The following is an 8,873-nucleotide window of genomic DNA, read 5'->3' as shown; positions in this document are numbered from 1 at the left end:
CTCCTTTGCCTCGGCGGCACATGACTCAAACTCCTTTTTGCCAGATTGCCCACCATTTCCCAGAAAGAGTTCCACAGCTTTACTCGTCTGTGCAATAAGTTAACAAAAGCACAAGGGGTGAAAAAGTTCTGCAACACCAAGGAGACAGTGACACCCAGACAACCTGAAGTTAATTTAGAACTCTAGTGCGTTGCTGTGGTGCTGATTAGGGTTTTAGTATTCTAACTTAAATGTGTATCTGGCTATCTAATTTTATTTCCTGCTGTTATCTCGTGTCTGGATGATAAGAGGTCGCTCTGCCTGCTCCTGGCGGCGGTGCCCAGTCAGCGGCTCCACTGTTAATATGTAAACGCTACGATGATTGAAGACTGAAGGCAGTTTCCCCGGCTGTGCCCTGAACCCGGGCCGCGCGCCATTGGCCGCCAGCTCCAGCGGCCAAACAACCAATGGGAGGGCGCCGACCACGAGCCGTCCTCCCTCGGGCCGCGTGTCCCTCGCCCTGATTGGTTGAAAGTTACTGTGGGAAAGAAAGTTTGGGAAGTTTCACACGAGCCGTTCGCGTGCAGTGAGAGATATAAATACAAGCCACACGCGGAGAGCCCGTCAGAGAGAGACTGCATCCACCGCCGGTAGCTGCTGCCGCTGCGCATCGCTCTGACGGATTCTAACCTGATACTCGGGATTCTTTATTTCCAGAGAGAAGGGACTTTTGAATATTAACTGCTGAAAATATTCATATCCCCTCTCCTACACCAGTGGATCGTAATTTACTGTGGTCTTGTGGGATATTTCTACCAAAAGAAAAGATGCCTGCTGATATGATGGAAAAATCCTCATCCTCCCCTGTCGCTGCAACCCCGGCAAGCATGAATACAACTCCTGATAAACCCAAGACAGCCTCTGAGCACAGAAAGGTTGGTATTATAAAACCATTTATCAATGTCATCTAATCACGAAAAGACTCAATCATTTCAGTTTGGTCTGAGTTTGTGCAAGCGGACGGTGTTCAAAGCGGGGATTTTCTGCCTCCACGCAGTGATCGAGTCAATACTTTAACCGTTTGTCGTTTTTTTTGTTTTATCTTTTAGTCATCAAAGCCAATTATGGAAAAGAGGAGAAGAGCCAGAATCAACGAGAGCTTGGGACAACTAAAAACTCTCATCCTCGATGCTCTCAAAAAAGATGTAAGTTCTCAGTTGCTACTCATAGTTATTAATAGATCATCTCTGTCAAACAGCAAGAAAAGTGAGAGCGTAATGCTAACCAGGTGTGTGTTCCGTCTCCGCAGAGCTCCAGACACTCCAAACTGGAGAAGGCGGACATCCTGGAGATGACGGTGAAGCATCTCCGGAACCTCCAGAGGGCTCAGATGACCGGTAAATCTAATTCCCCAAACTGATCTGTCTCTGTGTTTTAAATCATAACTTGGACTATAAAAAAACCCGCTTCAAGACTCTCGTTTTCACAGACTTTCACATAACGGTGTCCATACGCCTCCCCTGACATGAAATCTACCTGTTTGTTTATCTGCAGCTGCCCTTAACACCGACCCCACTGTCCTGGGGAAATATCGCGCTGGATTCAGTGAATGCATGAATGAAGTCACCCGATTTCTGTCCACCTGCGAGGGTGTCAACACCGAAGTCAGAACGCGGCTCCTCGGTCACCTGGCCAACTGCATGACCCAGATCAACGCCATGAACTATCCCAGCCAGCATCAGCACCAACATCAGCTCCCTTCCTCCGCCGGGCCAACGCACCCCTCCTTCGGCCAGTCGATGGTGCAGATCCCCAGCTCATCCCCGCAGGTCCTGCCCATGAACCCGGTTTCCTGTAAAGGTGGCTCCTCGCCGGGAGCTTTACCTTCAGACGCCACCAAAGTGTATGGTGGCTTTCAAATCGTGCCTGCCACCGACGGACAGTTTGCTTTCCTCATACCCAATGCGGCATTTGCGCCAAACGGCCCCGTTATTCCCGTTTACGCCAACAACGTGAGCACGCCGGTGCCTGTTCCAGCTGCTGTGTCCCCCGGAGCCCCGTCAGGCAACACAGATTCAGTGTGGCGGCCGTGGTGAAAAGTGGAGAAGGACCACAAAAAAGACTTTGAGATTACACTTACTAGTTCACTCTTTGGTCACTGATAGAAAGTTGTTTTCAATGTTTTTTTCTTGTAAAAATGAAAAGAGTATGCACTATATTTGTACAGCTAACAAGGGAGTAAAGTTCATATTGAAATGGGATTTGTATTGTGGAGGTCCGTTCACTGCATTTTTTTATATATATTTGAGTTGTCTTTTTTTTTACTGTGTGACGCCAAAGATATGTTCAAAGCTCTTATGCTGTTCTTCGTTTTGGAAGAGAAATAAATTTGTAAAGATTTTAAAAACAAGTGCTTGTCCTTGAGTTGTTTATGTAGGAGAAACAAAACCTGATCTGCTTCTCAGTATATGCAGTTTGCTATCATTTGCACCAAGTTAACGTAGCCTACACTTTAGGCGCTGATACAAGTCTCCATCATATAGTTTATTTGCGTAGAAGCAACACAGTTGTGCCATCGTGATGTGTGAAGGGAAGCTTTCTTTCTCAGTGAGCTTGAAATCAACAAGTGTCTCCAGAGAGATGTTCTACGGTCAGAAAAGATAGAAAAAGTTTGAAACAATTAGTTCTAGCAATGTTGCAAAGACAAATGATAAAGGACTGCTGGGTGAGAAACGCCGTCTCCCCACCGCGCAAAACCAACTTTACTTTTCATTAAAAGGTACGAAAAGTATCACGTTGACGTCTGAGCAGAAAACTAGACACTCTCTCACTTCCCAGTCTGTCAGTAAACAACAGGCTAACTGTAATGCCATTATCTGAATGAGCGGATGAGGTAGGAGACAGCGGTGCTGTGTGTAATCAGACACAGGAGCGAGATCATCTGTTGGCGGTGTTTAGCGCTGATAATCCAGCTGTTTGGCCCCTTGAAACTTGTTAGCCTTTCAGAGGTCACTAACGCCATCTAGCAGCAGAAAAGGGCATTGCGGGCTGATGAGTTGTGGAGGATCAATGGAGCTGAGCTTGAATGGCTGCTGGTGAGGGTTTGACTTGAAGAAAATGTGGACAGCTTAGTCTAATTCAAGAAATACAAAAGTAAGCAGGTAAGTCGTCTTATCTTTTTTCTTCAAAAATAAATACATTGGTGCTTTTTGAGTATATGAACTTGCAGGACTTGATTACACTTATTTGTAAGGAAGGTTTTGTTTGGAAGTTTAGACTATTTAGCATTATGAAATTAAGGTAAAGAGCCACTTATAAATGCAAAGATCCCCATCAACTATCCAAGAACAATTTCTAGAACAACACTTAATTATTATGAGGATTTCTGCTATTTAATAAGGTTTCACTTCAGCAACAGTATGGGTCTCCTGACAGTATGGAACAGAGAGAAGCCTCAGGCTATGTCTTTAATCAGAGCTGAGGGATTTCCTTGATGCCAGGGGGGTTGACAGAAAAGGACACATTAAACACATCACCACTGAGCCATGTGGTAGCTCTCTGCTCTGCCCAGGTGTGTATGCCCCCTCTAGCTATCTGAGTGTGGCCCTCCTTTGAAGGGGTGTGTGTGGGGAGGGGGTACAGGTGTTTGCAATTATCAGTGCGCTAAGAGGCACAAAGTGTGGATAAGTGCCATCATTTTGAATTTCCATCACACCTTTTTACAGGGGGCCATGCATCCCTGTTTGATTTAAGCCATGTGTGTGCGTGTGTGTTGCTGGTTGTGGACATGCCTGGCTAAAGGGCACAATGGGTGAGGCACTGGGGAGTTAAAAAGGGATGGGGAAGTTCAAGGAAAGGCCTGTCACAGAGGGTAACAGCCAGCGTCCTGTGTACTAGACAGTCTCTCTACACAAGCTCTCACACTCACAGGCCTCACAGCCACACACACATACACAAATCGTTCCCACAGCATTCCAGCTGTGCTCGCACCAGTGTCGAGCTTCCTGTCCCGAGCCCTGGGGCCACAGCTGGACACGGGACGTCTGGGAGGCACGTGGTGTGACCCGGACAACACCCAGCTGCTGAGCCCTCCCACCCTGCCTCCTGCCCCCCTTCCTCCCCCACCCACCAACATCTTCAGTGGTTGCTCCCCCTCCTGAGAGCAGCTTTACAAGCCTCTCCAATTACCCAGTGCAGTGGCCGAGCTGCCGGAGTGACCGCACACATGTCACAACACGACCGGGGGGTTAGCCGCCATGCGTGTCCATTAACTTTTCCCACACTCCGCGTGCATGCAGGGAGCAAAAATAGGGGAAAAAAGCCCCTCTGCTTCCTCCTTGGCTCCGTAAGTGCTACCATATGGTCTCTCTCTCTCATAGTCCTTCTTTCTTACTCTGCCTCTCTCTCCCGGCCCATCACGAGGGCTGTCTTTGATTGCAGCCCAGACAAGCGAGAGCTTTATGATTTAAGCCCAGGGCTTGCTGTACCAAGCCCTGGACTCATTTTGAAGCCAAACTTCTCTCCCTCCCCTCCTCTTCCCCTCCATCCCCTCGCACCCCCCCTCCGCCTCCTCTTGCAGTTGCAGGGGAAGGCTGTTTTCTGGCAGGAAATGAATAGCTCCCAGATGAGCGCAGGAACCTGAGAGGTCGTGAGAAAGAGGCGAACCCCCCTCCACAGGCCCGGCTTGCTGCCAGCCGCCGGGGGAATGTGGGAGAGCGCCTCTCTGACACACGCATCAACCCCTCTGCCCTCCACCACACCGCCTGACTGACTGCCTGCCTGCCTCTGCGCTGGGCCCTGAGCCTGGAAATAGACTGACAGACGGGGCAGCCGCCACCAAGCCAGGCAGCACGGATCATCAGCCAGCCAGGCAGGGAAAGGGAAAGCTGTGGGAGGGGAGAAAGAAGTGTTGGATTTGTGTGGGCGGAAGTGGATCAGTGTGTTTGTGGAGTCTGAATCCTGAACCAAGTGCGTGATACAATGGAAAGTTAGATCTCTAATTTAAGTTTACTTAGTTTCGACTAATTTATGATCCATTTACACAGATTTTGTACGCAGACAGACACAAGTGTGTACACTTGCTCACATGCTTTCCTCCCTCTGTCCCAGAGGCATACATTCATTCCACAGTATTCACTCTCAGACAGGTGTTCCTTGTCAAGAGCAAAGGGCTTTCCCTTTGGTTCTCTGTGTGCTGAACTAACATTTATTTCTCTTGAGGTTGACACTGTTATGATTGGACATGGTCAGAAGTTGAACCGCAGCTGTCCAGGTCGATTTTAAGATTTTTTTTAATCATTTTCCTGCATCAGTGTGACATTATCTAATTACTAAGTGAAGGTCAGCCATTTTATTTTCCAAGTGCAACAAATACAGAGGAACATGTTTATTGGTACAGGGCTATAAGAGCCTATGTTAGGTGATATTTGCTGATGTATTTGGCTTTTGACTTAGAATAGAGCAACATGTACATTTGATACCTCATCACCGGTTGTGACCCCAGTTCAGCTATAAGTTGTGAGCAGAGGGACCAAAACCTTAATTTTAAGAATTGATTTTACTTTAATGATCTTGCAATTGGTGTTAGTATTGTGAATCATGAAAGAAATCTACACCTCTTATATGTTTGTGCATTCATATTTAGACACCTGAAAGACAGCAGGTCAGTACTGGGACTAGATGTTATGAGGAAGTTGGACCGACTAAAACAAAGTTTCCCACTTTGATTCGTTCTGTAAATGCAGATGGTCTCCAATTATAAAATTGAAACTTGTGCTGTCATGTACGGCTGTTAATTAACAGCATGTACCTGCATGATATTTGTTACTCATCCATAAAAGCTATTGTAGTCTCAAGGAGAGTCAGAGAGCCTGAAATTATGTAGTCTGTGGTTGTTTACAAAAGGGCACCCAGATCTCATGGACTTGATGTTCATTCCCCTATTATTGGTACATTACTCATTAAAGTTACTCTGTCCTCTCTCAACAACACACCTAGTGATTCAGTACCCATCTGACACCACACTGTGCACCCCCTTATGCTTCCAATCCAAGATTCCCTGTCGTTCTTTCCCATACTCAGTCTTTGTCTCTTACGAACTGAGTTTGTGCCGGGCTCCTATGGTAACCTGTGGGCCCAGTAAACAGGACAAGCTGTGTGCCCACTTTCCTTGGCTCACCCTGCATGACAACAAAACCCCCACCAGAGGCTCCCACCACCAGCCCATTCAAATGTCAGCCACCACGTTTGAAGTCGCAGACCACTATGTAAATCCACGCTGTTTCTCACCAGCCCAGCCACTCACGCGCACTCGAAAACAAGAGCTCCAGCAAAGGTGGTCCTGTGATACTGGACGATTGTTTCTTTTATAGTCTTCAGGCTTTAGAGGTCTCTTTTTCATCCTTTTTTGTCTATTCTCCCTGTTTTGGTTCGTAAACATGTTTTTTCATTGTTTTTGGTGGATGGTTGAAGGGCATGGTGACTTGAGGGGAGCAGAACATGGCAACCATTCACAGCTGTCAATTACAAAGCTGGCACATCCTTCAGCCCTGGGCGGTGACAGTGATGACCCCATCACACTGCGCCTTTGTATGACCTGTCCTCGAGCTATTCTTGAACCCAAGGCCAATTGAGTAGGAGCCCCCCCACCCACCCACCCTCGGAGACCATCACAACAAACAAATATAACAGGCAAACAAGTTCCCACCCCACTAAAGTCCAAACAACTGCCAACGGTGACAGTTTGGTTGGTTTTGATTATACACAAAGAGGTTCTTCATGAAGTACTTCTCAGTTTCTCTTTCATCCTATGAAGCCATGCTTCCCAACCTTGGGGTGAAGGCCTCAGTTGTTTTTTTTTCCCAGATGAAAAACAAACAAAAATTTCTTATATGATTAGAAATTGTTATAAAAAAAGTCAATCAGAAGTGTGTAAAATATCATCTCACCTACCTATGTCTTCTCATCTTGTTATTTAGTGAAGTTTTGTAGGCTTTACTTCAGCAAAGCTTGCCCTGTAGCTTTTCTAACAATATGTACGGTAACATGCAGCTTTGAATTATATGAATGAAAGAGCTAATCAATTATATGTTTGTTCTGTACTCAGAAGGTTGAAATGTGCAAAGCTAATTATCATACATGTGTCTTGTGCTATAGAAGTGACACAGCAGCAAATCAGCAGATTGAAACTTTGCCATTTTACATTTCTGGGAAGTACACATACACAATATATCAACCCCTCTAGCCCAGTGTCACTCCCACCTTGTTTCATATTGATGCTTTGTGATGGTTGTACAGGGTAGAGCCCTGCGCTGGACTGTTTTCTTAATCCTGCTTCCGCCCACTCCCAGTGGATCTCCGACCATTTCTGCCCACTCCCGCACATCCTGACTATTCACACAATAGTTCCATTGATTTTGTGCCTTCTCTTGTATTCCATTTATATATATAAAAAAAACATGTTTATGACATAGAAAATTGTCCAGATGTGAGACTTACTTGACTTTGGCAAGTCCTACTTTAATCTTCTTCTCAGCCCCATTTCCTAACTCTATCACTGTGGTAAAGGACTCGGAGCAAGTGTGATACTTAGACCTGCAGTTCGTTGGTTGTCTGTTTTTGTTTCACTCCTGCCTGTGGAAAACATAAAAACTGCCAACTACTGCAAGATTTGCACGGGGTCCAGAATTACGCCAAAGAAAGGGTTCCAGAGACGCTGTATGACAATCTTTTTCTTACACTTAAACCAGATATTTTGTTGCCAAGACTAAATCAAACAGTGAGTGAGATCAAGTTAAAAAAAAAAAAAATAATAATAATAGTTTGTTCCGCAAAGGACTCAGGAGAGACTGGAAAACAGGAAAGTAGGTATGGTTCCTGGTCTACAAGGCACAGTCCCATACAAGCGTTTAGTTGGCAATTCATCCTGTGAAAGTAACTAAAAATGTCAACTTTTATGGCATTGTTTTCCATATTTGATGTTCAATTCTTCCTTCAATCCGTAAGAAAAGAAGTCACCTATATGAAAATGCATTGCTTTTACTAAATAGTAATGATAAGCACTCCAGTTATGCTCCAGTGATCAACAAGGATACTTGCCTTTTTTTCTTGCCTGCCGCCACTTGAAACAAAGAGGTCAGTGACCCTGACAGAGTACAGCGTTTCACTCTCGTGTCTGCCACTCACCTGCATCCATTTTTTGTTGTAGATGCAGATGCTGAATCTGATTATGTTTTACCTATGTATGTTTCATATGACAAGATCTTGGAATGATCCTGGAGTGTGTTTTGTGCTGGTGCTGCTGTTATGTGTGTGTGTGAGACAGAGAGAGAAAAGTTACAGCAGACCCCAGCTAGCAAGTTTGCCTGCTGTGCATTCAGTCAGATATGTTTGAGTATGCTTGCATCTTACCAATTGCGAGTTGCACACTAAATCATTGTTACATCATCATGGTTTTGTCTCTCATTGTACATGCAGTTAACGTGGCCCAGTAAGGTGAAGTGTGGCATGGAGGATCACACCCCCAACACACTCAACTTATATGCTGTTTTTCAGTATGATCTACGAGCTCTGCCCTCGCGTGGCTGGTTTTATTTTCCTGTCTTTAACAGCTCCTCCATGGAGACATTGGCCCCTCTGAGATGAAGGGAAAGAGAACCCTCATTTCTTTTCTTTTTTTCTTTTTTGACCAGTGAAAACATCAAAGGGGTCCAGATGTCCAGCTTTTTTCACTCTAGTGGAGTTCAGAGTCAGTAAGTCAACATATATAATACTGTTGTATAGACACGATGATGGCGTCAATGATGTAACGTTAACTTCAAGGCCACACACGCATACAGGAGCATGGGATACAAAAGGAGGTGTCGGCCCAGAAACTGATGGATTGAGTCTTTACT

At 45.6% G+C, this 8,873-nt stretch overlaps 1 protein-coding gene across 1 annotated transcript; it reads left to right on the top strand.

Moving 5' to 3' along the window:
- The first annotated feature begins 584 nt into the window (after positions 1-584).
- Positions 585-2,389, top strand: her6 (hairy-related 6). Its single transcript, XM_072389368.1, has 4 exons — positions 585-914; positions 1,089-1,184; positions 1,289-1,376; positions 1,534-2,389. Exons 1-4 carry the CDS (start codon positions 807-809, stop codon positions 2,073-2,075), a joined length of 834 nt encoding a protein of 277 aa, XP_072245469.1. The 5' UTR covers positions 585-806; the 3' UTR covers positions 2,076-2,389.
- Positions 2,390-8,873: the final 6,484 nt, after the last annotated feature.

This window comes from Leuresthes tenuis, unplaced genomic scaffold (assembly GCF_036924035.1).
Source record: "Leuresthes tenuis unplaced genomic scaffold, fLeuTen1.0.hap1 SCAF_7, whole genome shotgun sequence".
NCBI classification, from domain to species: Eukaryota; Metazoa; Chordata; class Actinopteri; order Atheriniformes; family Atherinopsidae; genus Leuresthes; species Leuresthes tenuis.
Note: the sequence above shows the minus strand (reverse complement) of the source record. Positions and strands in the feature narration are given on the sequence as shown.